The sequence below is a fragment of the Cibotium barometz genome, chromosome 63, assembly GCF_041138505.1.
Source record: "Cibotium barometz isolate CiBa-2024 chromosome 63, ASM4113850v1, whole genome shotgun sequence".
NCBI lineage: Eukaryota > Viridiplantae > Streptophyta > Polypodiopsida > Cyatheales > Cibotiaceae > Cibotium > Cibotium barometz.
Window position 1 is genome coordinate 19,992,192 of NC_141108.1, and position 22,212 is coordinate 20,014,403.

At 45.9% G+C, this 22,212-nt stretch overlaps 1 protein-coding gene across 5 annotated transcripts in view; it reads right to left on the bottom strand.

The window, feature by feature from the left end:
• LOC147603813 (uncharacterized) overlaps nt 1-22,212 on the bottom strand; it is a 50,357-nt gene that overhangs the window by 8,293 nt on the left and 19,852 nt on the right. For all 5 annotated transcript variants that reach the window (XR_015265508.1, XR_015265507.1, XM_086795938.1 and 2 more), the window contains exon 3: nt 20,086-20,392. Coding sequence is in view for 3 of the 5 variants with exons in the window: in XM_086795938.1 (XP_086652064.1) it covers nt 20,086-20,392 (307 nt within the window). In the remaining 2 variants the exon portion in view is untranslated. The remainder of the gene's footprint in view (nt 1-20,085; nt 20,393-22,212) is intronic.

The following is a 22,212-nucleotide window of genomic DNA, read 5'->3' on the forward strand; positions in this document are numbered from 1 at the left end:
AACATTTGTACTTGCTGTACCTGCTGTACCAGCCACCGTATCGGCTGTACCTATTGTACCAGCATTATACTTGATGTACCAGCCATTGTACCTGCTATACCGGCTGAATGGAGAGTTGTACTTGCTGTACCAGCTCTATTGCATGAAGACCCGTGGTTTTTGGGGAAGAATCAGTACCCACACGGAGGTATATGGATTATATTGTTGGCTCAGCATTTCTACAGCCTATGTTTCGGCTTGGTAGCCTTGTGTTGGGCTGTGTTATGGCATTTGTATAGGGATAATCCGGCATCTCCCGTGGTGAGTGTAAGGCCCTCAAAGCTTGTACATGATATTATTCTCCTTGGGTAATAAAATACTCCAAGGGGGGGTCGGCCCATTCCGGCCTCTATGCGGTGTCACACGTGCAAGCTCCATTTTAAGCATTTATGGATGTTTTGTCCAGCTTTATGTTTTATGCAAAGTGATGATGGATATGTGTTAAGACTGTGGCCATGTTTAAATGTTTTAATATGCATTGATGGTATCAACAAGTGTGTCAAAGGCCCTAGTCCCCCGGACAGCCGTCGAGTTTCAGGCATGCAATCCAGAATGCATAGTAGCATGTTTGGAAACATGGTTGGATCAGCAAGACTGCATGGTATACAGGGTGTGGGAACTGGCAATGTTGCCCCTGGTATGAGCATGAATGCAAGGGGTAGCAATCTTGTAAAGCCGCATCCTTTTACAATAATCTAACGCCTTTGGGTAAGGCGAAGGATTATAAGGCGGAGCTACAGTGAAATTTGACACATTCAGTGGGGCAAAAGACAAGCTCAAGGCTCTTACCTTTTTACAGTAGTTTGATGCTGCTTATTTTGGCGGAAATTACATAGTCCTCGAAAGTGTGAAAAGTTGCGACTTTTCTCAAGAACAGTGCATTGCACTGGTGGTCCACTCTTCTCTTGCAAGATATAGCACCAACTACTTGGGTACAATTTAAACAGGTGTTCTCTTCTATGTGGCTCACATCTACATTCGAGGAGCACATCTACATTCGAGGAGGATGTATTGACAACGTGGCATAAGTTGGATGCATCGAAGTGTCAGAATCTAGAGGATTATAACAAGAAGTTTTGGGAAGCTTTACTTCACTATTGAGAACGTTGAGAAGTATTGTTGTGGATTGCTCAAGGAAGTGCGTGACTATAGCATTAAGACCCAAGTAACAAATATGTCGCAGATGATAGAGAATGTTATGACAGCAAATGCGTTTCTCACTGGGGTTTCAACAGGATTTAAGGGCAGCAAAAGCACTGGTAAGAAAATTGAGAAGTCAGCCCATGCACCTCAAGATGTAACAGTGGTTGCAGAGAAGCGGCGTAAAATGTTACCAATGCCTAAGAGAAGTCCTGAGAAGAAGCAAACTTTATTGGATGCCAAGAAATGCTTTTTCTGTACCGAAGAGGGACATATGTCTTTCAATTGTCCTAAGAGTAAATCCAACAAGGACTCTGACACTAAAGGGGAGCACAAGCCTAAGAAACCGAAGTCTTCTACAGGGTTAGTTCCTGATCTTGTTGGGGAACAGCTAGGTGGTGAGGAGACAAAGTTGTGTAGAGCATCATGCATGGGGCAAGGTCAGAGATCAGACTGCTTTGATTTTCTTTGACACAGGTGCTAGAGCCAACTTTATCTCACCAGATTTGGCTGGCAAATTGGGGATCCCTGTAGAGGAGATGGGGCGTATGTATGAGGCAAATATGGCTTGTCCTGGGTATACAGAACCCGTTACCCCTATCATTGGGAAGCTAAGGCTTCATGTGCAGGGTTATGTTGACAACGAGGAGTTTTATATCATGCCACTTGATGGGTGTAATGTGTTGTTGGGTATGCCATGGTGCCATAGGGTAGATGCAGTGGTGGATACGTATAACAGAAAGATCACTTTGACTCGCAAAGGGAAAGAACACATTTTGGATGTAAATCTTAAAGGGGAATCTGTTCCTATTGTATCGGCTTCAGCCATTTCATCAGTAATGAAAAAGCATCTTTCCGCATACTTGATTTTTGTTGAGAATGCAAAAGATGATGAAACTCAGTCAAATTTGTCTATGTTAGATAAAGACAGGACCAAATTCCTACGTGAGTACCAAGATCGCTTTTCTGAGTCATTGCCAGGAGAGCTTTATTTGAAAAGGCCAGAAGATCATGCTATTGATCTTATCCCGCGGAGTACCCCACCAAATAGACCACCATACCACGTTAGTGCAGCGCCCAACAAGAGGAAATCATGAAACAAGTACAGGAGTTGTTGAGAAAGGGGTTGATTCAACCAAGCTCCTCACTTTTTTGCTCACCTGTACTCTTGGTGCAAAAGAAAGATGGTTCTTGGCGCATGTGCATAGATTACAGGGCGCCAAACAAGAACACCATCAAGAATCGATTCCCTATTCCGAGGATCAATAACATTTTGGACCGCTTACAGGCTCTATAGTCTTTAGTCGGATAGATTTGAAAAGCAGGTATCACCAGATCCGCATTAGACCCAAGGATGTGCATAAGACAGCATTTCGGACCACTTTTGGGCTATATGAGTTCTTGATCATACCCTTTGGCTTGACAAATGCTCCCGCCAGCTTTAACAGGATGATGGACAAGATTTCCCGGCCTCATCGAGCGTTTGTGGGCACATTCTTTGATGATATGATTGTGCATTCACGCTTAGAGGAGGAGCATAGGGAACATTTGGCCACAGTGTTTGAGGAAGTCCGAAAGCATAGGTTGGTCATAAATGGCAAGAAGAGCGAATTCTTCTTGGAAAAATACACTTCTCGGGACACATCGTGTCAAAAGACGAAGTCCGTATGGATCCTTCGAAAGTAGAAGCAATTCTTAATTGGCCAGATTTGAGGACCGTGCATGATGTATGCAGCTTTTTGGGATTGTGTTCCTACTATAGACGGTACATACGGTATTTTGCTAAGATTGCTTCCCCCTTAATGCTTTGACAAAGAAGGGAACTGTGTTTCAATGGGCTGATCCGAAGTAAGCTTAAGGAAAAGCTTACTTCGGATCCCGTATTGGTACTACCGGATCTCCGAAAGGCTTTCATTGTCCCGTGTAATGCATGTGGGAATAGCATTGGGACAATTCTCATGCAAGAAGGACGTGTGATAGCTTATGAGAGTTGCATATTATAGAATGCTGAGAAGCATTTACAAGTCCATGAGAAAGAGATGTTGGTTGTAATTCATGCTCTTTCTACATGGAAACACTATTTGCTTGGGGCTGATTTCACTGTCTAGACAGATCATCAGACCTTGCGTTATTTCCTCACACAAACTAAACTTTCTGAGAAGCATACGAGATGGGCCAACTTTTTGTCTATGTTCCACTTTCAAATTGTCCATGTGGAAGGCAAAAAGAATGTTGTGACAGATGCTTTGTCACACAAACCACACGTCTCAACAGTTTCACTTGCTTATCATCATGAGCTTGATGAGATGAAAGAGCAGTATGCGGAGGATGAGGATTTTGGGAGGGTCTATGATCAGGTGTCTAAGGGTACTCTCAGGGATGGCTTTTTGTTGATGCATGGTAGACTGTGTGTTACCAAGCAGTTACGGCTCAAGGTTATGATTGAAAGTCATGCTCCATCGTATGCAGGTCATAGGGGCATTGAGGCCACGGTAAAGGCAGTTGAGGCTATTTTTATTGGCCGACCTTAAAAAGGGATGTTGATACTTTTGTTAGGCATGCATCATTTGCCAGAAGGTGAAGTTTGACCGCCAAAAGACAACAAGGTTACTTCAACCTTTACCTATTCCAGATAGGCCATGGGAGAGCATTGCCATGGATTTTATATTTGATCTTCCAAGGACACAAACGGAAAATGATGGCATTTGGACTATCATATGTCGGTTCAGTAAGCAGGCTCATTTCATTCCCGTGCGTACGAAGATCAAAGTAGATCACATGGTGAAGTTGTTCATGGCAAACATCTTCAAGTATCATGGCATGCCTTCGTCTATAATCAGTGACCGTGATCCATGGATCACGAGTTTATTTTGGAGAGGGTTGTTTGACAACATGGGTACAACTCTCAAGTTTTCATCATAGTTTCATCCACAAACAAATGGGCACTTCGAAGAGACCAATTCCACAGTGTTAGATCTTCTCAAGTGCTATGTGTCACAACACAAGCAACAATGGGAAAAGTATCTTCCTTTGGTGGAGTTCACTTATAACAACACCGTCCATACCTCAACCGGCAAGGCACCTTTTGAGATTGTGGAAGTAGGAAAGAAGGTACCACCCATTTTGCACACAAAGGATAAGATCTTTCAGGCTGACCAGTATGTGGAGCGTATGGATGAAGCTTACAAGAGAGTTAAGTTGGCACTTCAAAGAACTCAACAAAAGCAAAAGAAGGCAGCAGACCGTCACAAGCGTGCATTAGAGTTTGCAGTGGGTGACTGGGTTCTTTTGCGTTTTGAGAAAGCCAGGCTCAAGAAGATGAAGGATAAAGAGCGCTTATTTCCTAAGTTGAGCATGCGCTACTATGAACCTTTTCAGGTATTGAAAAAGATCGGTGAGGTAGCCTATCATTTGAAGCAACCAGATCACCCTCTCATCTTGGGACGCCTGGACCGCCCCAGCTCTATAGCCCGATCAATCAGTGTACCTCTGGTGCGGCTATACTCTGGGGCTAGCTGCAATGCCTGCTGGCCTGACTGCTCAATCTCTGGTCGAAAGAAGTCTGTAATCTGCCTCTGTAGGTGTCTCTCCCTCTCTGATCCCCTCCCTCTCAAGAGACCCTCTCTATGTCTACAAAGCTCCAGCAAGTATAATCCGAGGCATCTCTGATCCTAGCATCTCATGACTCTAGAAAGTGGTCCGAAACCCTCTCTAAACAGGCAATGAAAACGGCCTCGTATCTCATAATATACTGGACAATGACATATGTAATGTAACTCTATCTCTGGCTCCATCTGGCACAGCTGACAAATCCTGGCCTCAACTGGTACTCCTCTGAATCTGCCAGTCTCAATCTCTAGCTGGTGTGAGGATGTGCGCATCTGACCAATAGCACACCGTAGCCCATGAGAAAGATGAGTATCCATGTAGCTAGGTCTAATCACAAACCCATCCTGCGTGAGCTGGAAAAGATGATCTCTATAGAAAGCCATCTTCGTACCAAGCTCGTGTGTCGGCTGTATCCATGTCCTCTTAGTGTCTAGCTGAATCAAGTCCTGCCTGATAAGTCTGGTAATCTCTGCCCGTGTGAGAGAGAGGGAGGGTGCATCCAGGGAGTACTGAAATGGAGGTAGCCTGTCCATACTAAAGCCATGCAGCTGGAACCAAGCTGTCATCTGTGCATACCAACATGATCCGTCTCCCTGTGATGCCAACTGTCGTGAAGACTCCAGGGCTAAGTGAGCATATTTGTCTCTAGGGAGAGCCCAAAGTGCTATGTATAAAGGAGACTGATCGAGTGAGTGCCTCTACTACCAATGGAGAGGCAGCCATCTCTGCACGGATAATATCATGTGGTACGGAGGCCTTGGCCCTAATCATCCGGGAAATCATAGAAAACAAGGGCCTCTCCATACGTCTCCATCCATCAGTGCTACCAGCTCGGCTGTGGTGATCCACTGAGGGTCCCCATATCTCCACTCCATACAGCATGGCTGAAGTGACCAAAGTGTCAAAGAGCCAAAGCTTTGTTCAAGGTTCCTGAAACTGAACCTGCGAACACATCCTCTCCAGTCTCCCCAATGCTGCATAAGCCCTGGTCAATCTGGTCTCCGCTGCTCTCCTCAAGGAAAAAAGTGTCAAAGAGCCAGAGCTTTGTTCGAGGTTCCTGAAACTGAACCTGCAAACACATCCTCTCTAGTCTCCCCAATGCTGCATAAGCCCTGGTCAATCTGGTCTCCGCTGCTCTCCTCATGTGGTACGGAGGCCTTGGCCCTAATCATCCGGGAAATCATAGAAAACAAGGGTCTCTCCATACGTCTCCATCCATCAGTGCTACCAGCTCGGCTGTGGTGATCCACTGAGAGTCCCCATATCTCCACTCCATACAGCATGGCTGAGACCAAAGTGTCAAAGAGCCAGAGCTTTGTTCGAGGTTCTTGAAACTGAACCTACGAACACATCCTCTCTAGTCTCTCCAATGCTGCATAAGCCCTGGTCAATCTGGTCTCCGCTGCTCTCCTCAAGGAAAATAGTGGGCCACTGAAAACCACACCAAGGTAAGTATATGCATCTGTATACTCCACTGTCTCCTGACCATATGTAAAGGTGGGTACTGACCTCCTAACCCACTGTGCTGTGGTGTTAAACACCATCACTTTGGTTTTACCAAGGTTAACAGACAATCCACTGTCCTGTGCAAACATGTGCAATGCATCCAAATGACGCTGCATCCCCTCTGGAGAATCTGAGATCAGCACAATATCATCAGCATACAATAATAGCGGAATCCATGTCCCTGCTAGCTGTGCTCCTCTGTCACCCTCCCACTCTACATAGTCTGAAACCTCATCCACGTACATCCCAAATAAGGTGGGAGAAAGGGGGCAGTCCTGTTTCACCCCAATAGTGGAGTGAACCATCTCAGATATACCCTGAGTAGTACGTACATGTCCCACAACTGTCCTGTATAAAGCCATGATTCCCCAAATCAGCTCTGTGGGCACTCCCATCTCCTGTAGTCTGCGCATTAGTTTGGCTCTCAGTGCTGTGTCAAAAGCTTTGTGGAAATCCACAAAGCAACAATAAATCCTCTTGCCATATAATCTGCCCTCCTCAATAATAGCTATGAGTGTCAAGATATGGTCAAGAGTGGAGAAACCTCTCCTGAACCCTACCTGCCCTGATGCACGTATGCCCTCTCTCTCTGCCCATCTACTCAACTCCTGCTCAAGAATAGATGCATATAATCTAGCCAATGTGTGACCAATCATGATGGTACGATAATTCCCAGGAAGCATGGGATCTCCTGACTTGAAGATAGGCACAATCGTGGACATATTCCAAGTCTCAGGAAAACCCTCACACATGGCTCGGTTAAACATCATAGCAATAAGCTCTGCAAGCATATCTCTGGCATGAATAAAGTGTTCTGCTACCAAACCATCATGATCATATGCTCTCCCAGTCCTCATCCTGTCAATAGCTTTCCTTACCATCTCAGCAGTAAAGAAAGCACATGTCTCTGGGCATGGCTCCGATGGGTCTAGCAGGGGCGGCTGACCTGCTGCTGCTGTTGTATACAGGGATGCTGCATACTCACCCCAAATCTCTGTGGAGGTAATGGCTGGTGATGGTGAATGCTCATGGAATAGTCTCCATGCCTCGCCTGAGTCCTGACTCATAAATAACTGATACAAATCCCTCTCTAACTGAGCAAGATAAGCTCTCTTCTTCCGTCGCACTATGTGCCGGAAGGTAATCCGTGACTGTCTGTGAGTGGTAACACCCATGAGCACCTCTCTCTGTAATCTGATCCTCATCTCTCTGCACACCTCATCATACCAACTGTTCTGGGGCATGTTCCCAGATCGTCTCCGTGTAGGCTGACTATGGGGATATGCCTCTGATGCTGCAGCATGAAGCGTCTCTATCAACATTTGAGTGAGCTCATCTAATGGCCGTCCCGCCTCCTCGGCACATAAGCGTCTGTATATCTCATCCGTGTACACGGTGTCAGTCTCCCTCGTAAAGGTATAACGAGTGTGTGTGGAGACCTGTCCCAATGGAGCGGTGCTGAACTGAAATGTGAGAGTGAAGGACAAGATAGCATGATCCACTGCTATTCCAACCAGCCTAGTGCCTACCATAAAATCCTGAAAAGAGGGAATGAGACTGGGCTGAGCCATAACATAGTCCACTGTACTAGCACCATGCCTATGTGGAAAGCTAGTGAAACAGCCCGATGTCGGTAATCTCTGTAGGCCATTCAGGATGGCCAATCCATGTGCAGTCCCCATGTCTATCAAATACCGCCCATACACTATATGTTCCTCATCCTGTGAGAGTCTAGATAGGCCCATATCCCTAACATCAAGCTCCCTCAACATCTCCTCTAAGGTATCATAAAATACTGTCTGGTTATGGGCGGTCCTGGCATTGAAGTCCCCCAGGAGAATGATGTCACCATCCCTGGAGAACTCCCAAATGTTGTCATCCAAAATAGAAAAGGGAGACTGCCCGTTAGGTGATGCATACACTGATGTACTAGGAGCAAAATAGCATATAGCAATGTAGAGATATCTGCCCATCTCTGCCCTCAGTCTAACCCACATGTACCTAGCCTGTTCATCTCTGCGGACTATATGTATCAGTGGCTGTAGCTCCTCTCTAAACAATACTGCCACTCCTCTTGAGCCCCGTCCTCTATGCTCAGAACGAGTCTCATGTCTACAAGCTCTCCCATCGATATCCACTAACATGTGGCATGGACTGTCCAGGAGCCTAATGCGTCTCACAGTAGAAGATGATGTCCCTCCCAGTGAAACTATCCTCAAAAGCCCCTACATCAAGGCGTAGAGATCCATTACAATTCCAAGTAGCAACTTTGAGTGTAGTTTGATAGGTCTCGCGCCGTCATGAAGAGCGCCTCTCCATAATGAGAGAGAGAGAGAGAGAGAGAGAGCGAGAGGACCTCTTGTTGAGCTCATGCCGAGGTCGTTGGTGGTTGAGGACAAAGGAGACCATGGTGTTGGCCTCCTCAATGAGCGGGCTGATCCATGGCAATGCCCATATGTCCTTGAGGAGGTTGTTTAGGCAATGAGCCATACAAAAGGACACCGTGGCATGTCCATACATACCTTGAAGGATAGCTCCCACCGCCCTATTGGAAGGCTCCCCATCTGCAACAAAGCCCACTACATGCTCGAGGCTAATGATCTCCATGGTGGTAGCATAGTCACAGGGGATGCCCGTCCCATGCCTTTGGGATGGGGGAACATTGTCCCAATCTCCCTTTCACATGGGGATGCGTCCCTCTACAGGGGGGAAGTCCCATGTCTCGTCCCCTATCAAGGGACGTGTTAATCTTGTGGGACGGCTGGCAGCTCTGTTTGGGAACAGGGAGGAAAAACAAACAAGATATTTTGTCTTCGCCTTGTTTTATATTTTTTTGTTAAAAAAAAGGCCTATTGTGCGAGCATCTTTGCTCTCCTCAGTCTCTGCTGTCGTCTGATTGAACTCTGTTGAGTGCTCTCCAGACTCCTCGGTCTCTGCTGTGACCTATCACCTGTGCAGTGTGCACACTTTCTCTCCTCTGTCTCTGCTCTTCCATCTCTGCTCTCCTCCGTCTGTGCTGTTGTGCAAGAAATCTCTGCTGAGTGCTTTCCTCCGTCTTTGTTGTCACCGTGCACACTTGCTCTTAGCCTCTCTCCTCCGTCTCTGCTCCTCCATCTTTGCTCTGTAGTGTGCAATGACTGCACAGCAGCACAAGTTCTTGTCACTACCACAGGCCCACAACTCCATCTAAGCTGCCCAGGCCCTAGTGCCATCAGCGGCCAGCCTTCAAAGCTCAAAGTTCAATCACAATGGCCTCTTCCTCGCGCGAGCACTAGTAGCACGTGTTCGGGGCAAGGGTTCAAATTGGTCTTGGTGGGAAGAGGTGAATGCCCAGAGACCCGGAAGGGGGAGAGGTTCACATCAATGGCGCTGCAAGTTATGCCCATACACACGAACAAGTGGGACAAAACAAGGTGAGAGCTCACCTTCTCCATGAGTCAGGGCATGAGGTGCAGTTTTGCCCAAATGTAAGCCAAGAGAAGAGAACGGAGCTCGTAGAGCGGGCTGCAACACAAGCATCTCTCTATATAGCAAGGAGGGCGGCACGTCCTGTAGCAGTTGACCCCGTAGCATTTGTCAAACCACCTATATCAGAGGTATGTAGTAGAGGCTCTAGAGCTTCTGCATCAGCCTCAACTAGCCATACATCGTCCACAACACATGCGTCTTTTAGCATGCCATCCACAGTTCCTGCACGTCGACAGAGTACCCTTGCTCAGAAATGGGATCCCAAGAGAAAGGAGGATGTTGATACGATAGCGGCTCACTTCTTTTTTCATGATCATATTGCCTTCCATGCTGCCAAATCCGAGAACTTCAAGGTTATTGGTGAGGAAGATTGGCGAGTATGGTCCATCTTGCACTCCTCCATCCTCAGACACCTTACGTACCACTCTTCTTGAGAAGGAGAGGCGTGCTATAGAGCAAGCTGCAAAGAACACAAAGAATGTGTGAAAAAAGAATGGAGTGTCTCTCATCGCTGATGGATGGAGCGATACACGAAAGAGGTCTATCCATGGGATAGTGGCCTATTCTCGAGGAGAGATGTATTTCATTTCATCGCATGACTGGAAAGAGTGTTGATGTGCTTGCATCAAAGTGGACAGAGGCAATAGTGTTTGTTGGTAGTGACCTTGTTATGGGATTTGTTGTTGATGGCGAGGCCGCCAACAGGGTAGAGCAGGTGCCATTGTTGAAGGGATGTATCCACATGTGACAGTGTCATTTTGCATGGCACATTGCCTCAATAATTCGCTAAAGGATATAGGGAAGTTATATTGGATTGCACCCATCATTGAGAGGGCAAGTCACATGGTCACTTGTAGACACGGTTTGCGTATAACTTTCTCATGTTGGGCCTACTAAGTACATGTAGTGCCGCATTGAGGCAGGTTTTCATTAGTGATGAGTTCACTACATCTCCGTTAGCCTCTACTACTAGAGGGTGGAAATGCAAAGATGATGCTAAAGATCTTGAGTTTTGGAAGCATGTGTGTCGCATTGATGCAATGGTGCAGCCCATAATGCATTTGTTGAGGCTTGTAGATGGCATGAAGCTATGCATTGGGAAAGTGTATGAGGCCATGGACAGGATGATTGAGCGATTGAAAGAGCTCATTAAAGAGCAAGAGCAATTTGATCATGATGACGAGGATGAGGAGGACACTCTCAAGAGCAAGTATGAGATGGTTCACGATCTTTGTGTCTAAAGATGGAATGCATATCATTCTCTTTGCATGCAGCAGCATACATTTTGGACCCCGAGTTTCAAGGCAAAGGTCAAGAACATGATCGAGAGGTGAATAGTGGTTAGCGGATTATCTTAGAGAGATTGGTGCGAGAGCCTAGTGCAAGGCGCAAAATAAGAGACCCACTTGCAGAGTATAGATCTTTTCCTGGCATGCATGGTTGCCCCGATGCACAGGAGGATCGGACTCGGGTTAGGGCAGCTTTGTGGTGGGAGGATTCTGGATCAGACGAACCAGAGTTATAGCAATTGGCTATTCGCATTCTCATCCAAGTTGTAAGCTCCTCTTGTTTGGAGCAACTGTGGAGCTCCTATAGTCACATTGCATCAAAGAAGAGAAACCACCTTGGCGTAAAAAAAGCCCGTGATTTGGTTTTTGTAAGTGCCAACTTGCGTATGTTGGGCAAGGGGGTGATTGCAAAAGCTGATCCTTTTGTGGAGTGGGAGCAGCAGCAAGAGAAGGAGAATGAGCAGGTTGAGATCACACAGACTGATGCTCATGACAATGAGGCTAGCGTTTCCTTCAGTATGGATTCTAATTGATTAGCGCAACGTCGTAGGCTTCAACCTTGGATGTCACATGTGGAGCTCAACCTTTAGGGCCCTCTACCCAAGCTATATTTATGTAGACATGGTTTATTTTCTAGTATCTGCATTCTAGAGACAGTAGACTATGCTTCAGCCGTGAGTCTCGAACAGTTGTATTGACACAGTTAGCAGTACACTATTTTTGTAATATGAATCATGAATTGTGTCATTTTGTGTGCTTTCTTTCAGAGTACTCAAATGTAATATAAATACTTAATATTTAATGGATATATTGATGCATTTTTTTGTGTACCATCACACCCCTTGTCCCCTTTCCCTGCCTCCAAGCGTTCCCCATCCCCGTTCTCGTCCCCCGACCCATTGACTCTGGGTGGTAGCCTACTCCCCTGCAAGCACATCCGCGCTCTTCCCGGTGCCGGATGCATCATGAGATGAGATGAAGTACATCTCTCCGCGGGGAATACGCAACCATGCCATGAATACAACTCTTGCAGGTGTCGCTCCATCCATCCACAATGAGAGAGACTCCGTTTCTCTCCCATTACTACTTTGTGTTATCGGTCGCCTTACTCTAGAGCAATGTAGTATGCAAGCTCTCAGATGAGGAGGCCGTATAGGTTGAGCCATACTCCCCAATCTTCTTAACCATGACCTTGAAGTATGCTGACCTATTCAAGAAAGCAATTTACTAACGAGAAGGGGACTTGTATGATAAAAAACATGAATGATGAATTGGCAATGATCGATCGCACTCACCTAGCCACTTGAAAGGTAATGTGGTCGTGAAAGAAGAAGCGAGCTCCCGCCATATCCACCTCCTCCTTAAACTTGGGGTTCCAATTCTCCCCAAGTGTAGATTGTCACCATGGGTCGCGCGCAAGGGTTGAGAGGCCGTGGAGCTGGAGGGTGCCGACATCATAGATGGAGCAACATTCCGACTCGATGGTGAAGATAATGGCGTGCATGATCCTGATCCACCACATGACTCCATCGTAGAGGCTTGAGTTCCTATTCCCATCGTTGTGGGATCCACGACCACTCGTGGTGTCTTCCTTGCCGCTTTGACCACCTCGTAGACGGCAAGCGTGTCAAGAATTCCCGTCTCTTTTCGGGCATGACATTCATGCAAAACCGTACTTCATGTCCACTCTCATGCAAGAGGTAGGCTCGCACTTTGTCGGCGCCACCCGTTTGCCGGTACGGGCAAAGCTTGCATGCCCATGGCCAAGAACCACCTCCATGAGCATATGGGGTGTAGTTAACCTCCTTCCACCATGTCCATCCCGTTGTCCTTCTACGGGAAGCCCCAGCACGTGAGGAGGATGCCATAGTTAAAGATGGTTTGAGAGAGGGAGAGAGGCTTGAGGGAGAGAGACTAGAGACTAGAGTGCTTGTGTGAGAGCCTAGAGGCTTGGAAGTTGGAAGAGGCTTGAGGGAGAGAGACTAGATAGTAAAGAGTAGAGACTGGAATGCTTGAGCCTTGTGTGAGAGGCTTGGAAGTTGGAAGAGGCTTGAGGGAGAGAGACTAGAGAGAGTAGAGACGAGAGTGCTTGTGTGTGTGGCGTTTGCCGCTTGAAGCTTGAGCAATGAGCAAAGACTCAAGAGACTTGAACTTCCTTGAAGACTTGAAGGTGTGTGTGTGAGGAAGTGTGTGTGTGTGTGTGCTTGTTCTTATATAGATAGGCAAGAGAGAGAGGCAAGACTCAAGAGAAAAGGCAAGGGCCGAGGGCCAAGGCAAGAGGGCCCAAACACGCCCCCAAGACGGCGTCCCCAGACGGCCAGAAAAACGGTCATAAAACTGACCGTTCGAAAGCGCAACGGCTATCTGTCGTCCCCCACAGAGCCGTCCCCTACACCGTCCCAACTCGTAGCCGTCCCCGTCCCCCCGTCCCTTGTGAGGGACGCCTTGAGGGGGGTCGTTCCGTCCATCCCCGTCCGTCTCCGTTGCTGCCACGTCGCGGAACAGCGTCCCAAGGTCCGGTCCCCTGCGTCCCCTATGACTATGAAGAAAACAATGAGAAACAACCAGAAATAGCTTATCCAAGCCACACCATAGGGATAAGCAACATTGATAAACCGTCCTCTGTTAGAGTGTCTTTAAGAAAAAGAAATCTGTTCTTCCTCCCCTTTGTGTAGCCTCTAACCTTCCAAATCCCTTTGGATATCCTGGCCACTGTGCTCAGCTTCAGAATCTCTTTGAGCAAAAGTCCACCTTCAGCTTGAATCTTGGACTATGTCCATACTTGGGCCAGCTGTGAAAAACCCTTTTCAACACTTCTAACAACCTGGATATTATGCCCACCACTTAGGACATCAAGAGAACCTCCTGGAACAAGTCAACCTGTCCTTGATAGTGACCAGCAACTGTGAAGGTTCTAGGAACACTCCAATACAGAATCTGCCTGCAGATAATGTTTTGTCCAAGTGATGCCGTATAGTGTCCAGCCCTTATGTAATCCAGATATGCTCCAGTACAAGTGGTACAGCAGAAAGAAACAGCCGTACAAGATGGTATAGTAGGTAGAAGTTGTAGAAGAGTAAACCCTGTAAAATGCCATAAATTTGTCAGCAGACAAGGGCACTCCAATGGGGATAAGTAGTATGTGCTGCCAAGCGCCCTCGCACTATCTTTCCCTTCACACACCCATGCAGGCAGGACACAAAAACACGTCATTCTCTAGCAAAAATCCACTAATGCATTCACATGCATCCATGATTTAAGCACTTGCACGCAGGGTGGAAATCCCCCGTTCTCTATACTTGTACTATTTTTTTAGGCATCCTAGAATCCCAGAGCCTTTCACACTAGAACACTCCCAGACTGGTGACACTTTGTGTGGCACGTGACCCTGAAGCAGCCTCCCTCAATAAGCACTTGCTTTCAATGTTGCCATTGCTGTTGCACAGCGTTAGCACGACTCTCTCTTCATTCATGTGCTGCACTTGCCTTCAATGTTACCATTGCCGTTGCACAGCATTAGCACGACTCTCTCTTCATTCATGTGCTGCACTTGTCTTCAATGTTGCCATTGTCGCTGCATAGCATAAGCACGACTCTCTGTTCATTCATATGCTGCCCTCTGCTCCTGCCATTGTTGCTCTCCTGCGTAGTACCTTTGCTGCTCCAAGTGTTACTGCACAAACAGATCATTGGTGGTCCATACCACACAGAACTATGGAGCAAAACAGAAGGCTATTCTGCATAACACGACCTTGACTCCGAAGGGGGGATTGTTGGGTATTTCAGAGTCTGTGTGTGAACATCCCTTATATGTGTGTGTGAACAGTCACTTATGTGAGTAAGTGAGTATGTATATGTGAACCACCTCTTATAGACACTAGAGTGTTTGTGTGTGTAAGCAATGATGTCATTGGTTTAGCCAAGTGTCATTGCCCCATGAGTAGAGTGTTGAGAAAGGTAAGGCATTCAGCCTATAAAAGCATTGCACATCATGAAGTTATATAGATCAATACAAGCATTATATTGTGCAGTGCAATCATCTACTCTTACTTTCAATTTGTTACATCTCTCACTCTGTCTCTTCTACACATACACCATGGATGTCTATGACCCTCCTTAGCTTAGGCTTGTGTAACCCTAAAACCTGACATACACCTCATCAACAACATCATCATCACTATCCTCGCCAGCATGATACTCAAAGATGGGTCCTGGTTTGATACACACAGCCATGATTGGGTTCTCGAATGAGAAGCATGTATATGCATTGTAGCTTGGACTATGAAGTCTGACCATTGTCCACTACCAACCATTGTCAAGTGGTTTTGAGTATCAAAGATCTTGGACAGCATGGCTCTATGCCTCATGTGTGCATTCCGAAGCACTTCTACTCGGATGATGAGCTCTTCCGCCAGCAGGCGATTGACAACTAGAGCTCTCAAGACTTCTTTAACCCCAAATCAGCAAGTAGCTTACGTAACCAAGTTACCTCACACACTGCCACTGCAGCTCCTCTATACTCTGCCTCTGTACTCAACAAGGCAACTGTGGGCTGCTTCTTGCTGTTCCATGTCACGGCAGCACTCCCCAATGAAAACATAAATCTAGTGGTAGATCTCCTGTCTGATATGCTACTGGTCCAATCTGCATCTATGTACCCATATGGCTCCAATGGTACACCTGCTACATAAAACAATGCATAATCAATAGTGACTCTCAAATACCGAAGTGTGCGTCGCACACTATAAAGATGTGGTTTGTGCGGAACTTGCATAAATTGGCTCTCTAAACCAACAGTGTAACTCAAATCTAGCCTACTGATCGTGACATAGATCAAACTCCCCACAATCTTCCTGTACATAGTGGGATCCTCCAACACATAACCTACATCCGCGCTAAGCTTACCATTTTGATCTAATGGCATCGAGATTGACTTACAATCAGCCATCCCATACTTAGACAACATATCCAATACATACTGTCTCTATGATAGCCAAATACCATCAGGTGTGCGAATGACCTCATTTTCCAAAAAGTAGCACAGATCTCTCAAATCCTTCATCTCAAACTTTCTTTTGAGAAGACTTTTCACATGCTCAATCTCATCCAAGTTGTCAACCCCAACAATAAGATCATCTACATAGATGGTGATGATCACAATACCCTTATCACTCTTGCACACAAACAAAGAGTGATCTGCATCTACCATATGAAAACCCTTAGTGACAAGATACTCAACAATCTTGTCATGCCAAGCTTGTGGAGCTTACTTCAGCCCATACAAGGCCTTACGAAGCTTACATACATACTCTAGGTGACCTGTATCCTCAAAACCAGGTGGCTAATCCATATACACTTCTTCTTGCAAGTCACCATGCAAAAACATATTTTTTACATCCATCTGATGTAAAAACCAACCTTTAGTTGCAGCCACCGCAATCACAACTCTCACATGTGCCATCTTTGCAACCGAGGCAAATGTCTCCTCATAATCACTCCCATGTGTCTACACATATCCTTTGGCTACCAATCTAGCCTTGTACCTACTTATGCTACCATCACTGTTATGTTTAACCTTATACACCCACTTACAACCAATAGCTTTCTTGCCTTCTTGCATCCATCTCTCATCCATAGCTTTCTCCCCAACACACATTTTCAATAGCCTCATCAAAACATGTGGGTTCTACAACCTACACAACTTTTGCCATATAACCATAGTGATGTGCCACATAACCATCATAAGTCAACCTCTGCACAGGATTTTTAACTCTTCAGATTTCTCGCTCAGTACGACAGATTGCCCTTCAGTCCCATTATTATATATCATAGTTGCAAAGGCCATGAGCATCTTCCTCCGCTCCACTATTGGTATTTTTGGATTGAGGTTGCCTCTTCGTAGCCAAAAGGAGCTAGTTGACTCTGACTTAGCTAATGACGCAGCCATGTTCTTGGAGGCCTCACACATATGCTTATGTTTCTTTCCGGTAGCACTCGAAGAGTTTTGATTGGCAGCAGGAGCACTCATTAATTGGCAAAAATCTATTGGTTTTTGGATTAGTGACTCACCGAGAGTTGCTTGGGGTGCAGAGCTTGGTTTTACTTGGATCAATAGAGGATGCACTGCTAGATATTTGGGATGCCAGGTTGGGGTTGATATTACTCCTGCACAACAGTTTGCTCTGGTACTTAATGAGCATCTGGAAGAAGTTTCTTCATTGGAGCTCTAGGAGATTAGATTTAGCCTCTCGAGCTTTGGTAGCTAATCAGGTATTGCTTGCCTCCGCTTGGTTTATTACCTCTTGTTGGTGCTTCTCTCGTGCGTGCATTGGTCAGCTACGGAGATTGATCCGTAATTTTCTTTGGTCGGGTTTGGATGGCACCACAGACACTCTTGCTAGGGTAGCTTGGCTCACAATTATTCAACCCAGACGAGAGGGGGGACTGAATATTATTGATCCGGATGTTCAATGCAAGGCGTTGCTCTGCAAACTTGTGGTCAGAGGTTTCCTACCAGGCATTGAGCCTTGGAAGGATTTTTTCTTGTCTCAGATTTCCCGATGTACACCCCGTGTTGGGAGAGACTGGCTGCCCAGTACACGGTTTTTGTTCACAAAGGCTGATATTAGGGCACCATCTTCCCCTCTTATTGCAGCCATTGTCAAAGCATGAGACCATTTTTGTGACAAAGGCTTCCTAGTGCTTTGGATGAGACTGACCCACAACCTATTATGTGAAAAAAGTTCATCAGGGATGAGGCCGGTCGGCCACTTGGTGCATCTCGTTACATGCAGTGGTCATGATAGGAGAGATGTGCATACACAGTTTTTGCTTGGAAGACCTTTAAGCGTCTTCCGAAGGATCGGAGTGCTGCATCCATTCAGCATCTTAGGGGCTTTCACATACGTATTGATCAGATTGATGTAGCTATTCCGCATGAGTGGCTCTCTAGGACCTTTCATGAATACTATCATCCGAGTTGGCTGGGAGTCTTTTCGAGGATAGGCATACCTCTTCAGGTCATTACTCTCCCAAGCCAGAAGGATTCAGATTGCATCATCTGCTCTATCATGCCTGGAGGGAGATTGAGGAGATGTAGCATGGAGGGGATCATCCCAGATACTAGGCTTAGTCCAGAGAGGATTGTTGGTCGTTCGGGAAAGCACTAGTTTATTGACTCTTCTCCTCAGATAGTGACTCATGGCTCTTGGTGTTTGTAGCAATTGGGATCCCAATAACCACTGAAGATCTGGCATAGAGGTGCATCAAGTCCTGCCTCAAACGTATGAGTCTTATGACAACATTGAATACTTAGGTCACAAAGGCTATATGGTGGTAGTCCTATCACATATCTTCAGTGGGACCAGGAGAGTGGGAGTGGATTGATGCTTTCGATCCATTGAAAAGCCTTCCCTTTTTCAGTTTCATGGTCTGGAATGCCAGGCTTCTCCTCACTCGACAGATGCATAGGATCCCTACTCTCAAGCCTCATAGGGACAGTTATGATATCTCTCCAGTGATACAACGCAGATATTGGTATTAATACAGAAGGAGCCAGATCTCTCATTTCTTTTGGTTATTTTTACATGGTGATCTCCCCACCAATCAATGGAGATCGGTTTTTGGTGTAGCACCTACCTGCTCTAGATGTGCAGCAGATTCTGAGACTATACAGCATTGTTTATGGGGATGCAGCATTGCACAACAGATTTGGGTTTCTACAGCCCAACTTATGGGCAAATTGAATGGCCGCGCCATGCATGTGGAGGTATTGCCCACCATGGTTTATTGCAAGATGTCCCTCACTCTGATTATACACCCCCTCAGACAAAGAATTGACACCAGTTGGGAGATTGTTGCCAGTACTACAGCATGGCAGATCCGGAAAGCTAGATGCACGGAGGCTATTGAGGGTGTCGTTGAAATACTCGTCACTCTTGCCAATCTTGCCATTTGTGTTATGCTTCATTCTAATCTATCTATTCATATGTGCACTGAGCTGTGAACATTGAGGACTCTGGACATTCTGTCCAGAGGAGAACCACCACTTAGTGTGCTGGGCAACCAATGCTGACACACATGGAATAGTGCCTAATCCAATGCAAACAGTGCCATCTCCGTCTAGAGTCCAATTCTCAACATAAAATTTGTCCAATGTGCATAGATGGGGCCTGGCTGCAAGTGACCCATTTGCAGGCACAAGGGGCATAGCAATGTGTAGGCTGGCGGGCAGGTCTGTAGCATGTTGGGCAGGCCAGAATCAGGTTGTGCACCAGGGTGGGCAGTTCAGGTTAGGTACAACAGGTTTTGGCTTGCCAATGGCCATGAGTGCCCACATGTGAACAGTCAGGCAATTTTGTGAGGTTAATTATTTGTCTTTTACTAATTAGATTCCCATGACTTGAAATTCACCAACTGGCTGTTGGGTATGTCAGAGTTAAAGAAAGTGTGGGAATGTACTCTTAAGTGTGGTGTATGTAATGATGTCATAGTCTCATTAAATAAGGTCAAAGAGGAGGTTGTAACTTCATCCCATAAAAAGGGCTTCATTGTACTCGGTTAATCATCAAGCAAACTTGTACTTTGTGTTCAACCATTGTACTTTTTTTTTTCAAGAAAGAGACTTCTATTAAGTATGAAAAAGACATACAAAAATCACGGCTGTAAGCCGTAAAAGAATAGAATCACCCAATATGTAAGGTGATTTCAACCACTGAGGAGCATTATGATGACATGAGAGACCTATGGGACTAAAGGAAAAGAAAATGCCATGGTCCCACTCCCTCATAAATACAACGCGCTTTGCTTGCGCAGAACGAGACGACCCCTGAATACGAGTCCAAGTAGCCATGAGAGTATGGATGATGTCACCCCGTGTAGTACTAATGCACTAGGCTTTCTTAACCAGTGGGAAAAGATAAGACCTTGCATGTACACAACATTTTTTACATCTTTTTGATAACACATGCATAACCATACACCCCTGCACACAACTGTCATGATAAGGCATCACATAGCAAGGAATAAGCTCTACCTGAATTAGCATGAGATGACTTGATCAATTCGTAAGCAATGTCCTTCCAACACTGTAGTTCTTTCTCTTTCATAACTAGGTTGATTTCTGTTGCATTGATTTGTGCTTCTAGTTCCATTATTCGCTCCTCTTGTTGTGCCTGTAATACTTCATGTAAACGCTTATCTAAAGCACCTGGGGAAACTGCATAATGGAAATTCAGCACTTCATCATTTGATGAGTGTGATGTGGTGTCATCTTGATCATGTTTCTTCAACGATTCATTAGCAACGCTTGTAAGCTCGTTCGGAGAGACAACTACATTCCACTGCACAGGTAAGAGCAACAGATTGATCTCTCTCTCTCTCTCTCTCTCTCTCTCTCTCTCTCTCTCTCTCTCAGAGGATGGTTCAAGTAATGGAAGAAAGGAAGGCCGGAAAATGGGCTGTCTATAGGGATGACTGAGTCATTATCACCAAGAACCACCCCAAATAGGGCTTAAACAGGATCTTTGCAATTGTCAAGAAGGATGAAGAGGCCCAATACACGTGGCTGCGATTACCACTACCAGGGGACAGGCTTGTACACATTGCAACTTGCTATTTTCCAGCTGAGAATTCTGCATATGCCCAGCCCAGTGGGCAATTGCCATACATGAGGACATCATAGTGTATTCCAAATTGGGCGACATTCGACTACTAGGGGAGTTTAATGAAAGGACAGAGCCCATTTTTGATACACGAGCTAGACCCTAGGGACACAGGTATGCAAAAGACATCACTAGTCCTTGGGCACACCACAGGGTTCAGAGGTACTTCCTTGACATGAGAGCTACCCATGAGCACATTATATAAAATGTTTGTCTTATACTCCTTGCGTAGCTCAATCGGTGATGCCACGGCTTTCCCAACAATACATCACATCCATGCAATGGTGCAACCAAGAAATTTTCATGATCGAGATACCCTTGTATATGAATGTGCAACTTTCTAATGATAGGAGTCACTTGCACTTGCTTTCCCACAAAGGCAACCTCCACTTCAATCTGAGGTCCCATGTTCTCTACAGCAATGTTCAATTCGGCTCCCATCTCCATAGAGATGAAATTATATGTGGCACAATCATCAAACATAGAGTATAGGTTGTTGCATGTGCATAAGCTTTACTACTAAATCCATAGCCCTAAGCTTGATTAAGGACGAGATGCTAAATGAACATGATTAAGACAAAGGAGAGAAGAAAGAGAGAATTGGTGTTACGGTTTTATTTGTTTTATAGTACAAAAAGGTGACATAAATGACTGTACATCTTCAGGCCCTTGGTCTACCCAATAAGGTGACCTCTAGCCTTCTACATGCTTCTATTGACTACTATATTTCTTAAAAAGGTTATGTGCTTATGCAAATGATGACTTCTACTTATATATGACCAGGGGCAATAGGTCGGCCACACTAGCTGTTGTCGGCTAGTCTTGGACAAACAAATACATTAAATACTATTGTGCATTGGTTGGCCTACAAGGAAGCCGGTTGGCCAGGTCCTCATGACCTAATGCGCAGCCCATATGTGCATATACTATTGTTAGCTTGCTACCACTGTTGTAGATGCCCACAAATGCCTATACTAAGCCTTAATCCTGCCCTAAATGCTGTCCTATACAGGGAATATGCTGAATATGCTGAGGTTTTATGCCATGGCACGGGCATGTGACATCCCTCCTACTAAACTTGATGACAGGGTACTCTGTCATCGTTCCTTCCTCCCTGGACTTCTGACTTTGACCTTCTACTTTGACACTTTGCCTCAACAACTTCCACTTCTGATCTCCACTTCCAAGTCTTGTTGAAAAACTGAGCATCTGTTCCACTGTTGTCTCCACGCCTGCTATCCCTTTCCCTTAACACAGCGGCGGTCACCTGCCGGAATTGATCATGCCTGTTGCTAGGCCTTTGGATCTGATCCAAGAGCTAATGATGTATTGGTTCTGAGTACATACGCCCAAAGAATGCTTTCCTCCAACTTCACCTGTTGTAGACCACTCCATGTGCTACCCTAGCTGCATTCTTATGATGGAGCTGTGCACCTCCTTGGGACTATGCTTAGTGGTTGAGCCTGAATGCTCTAATACCAATGTTGCATGCGCGGAAG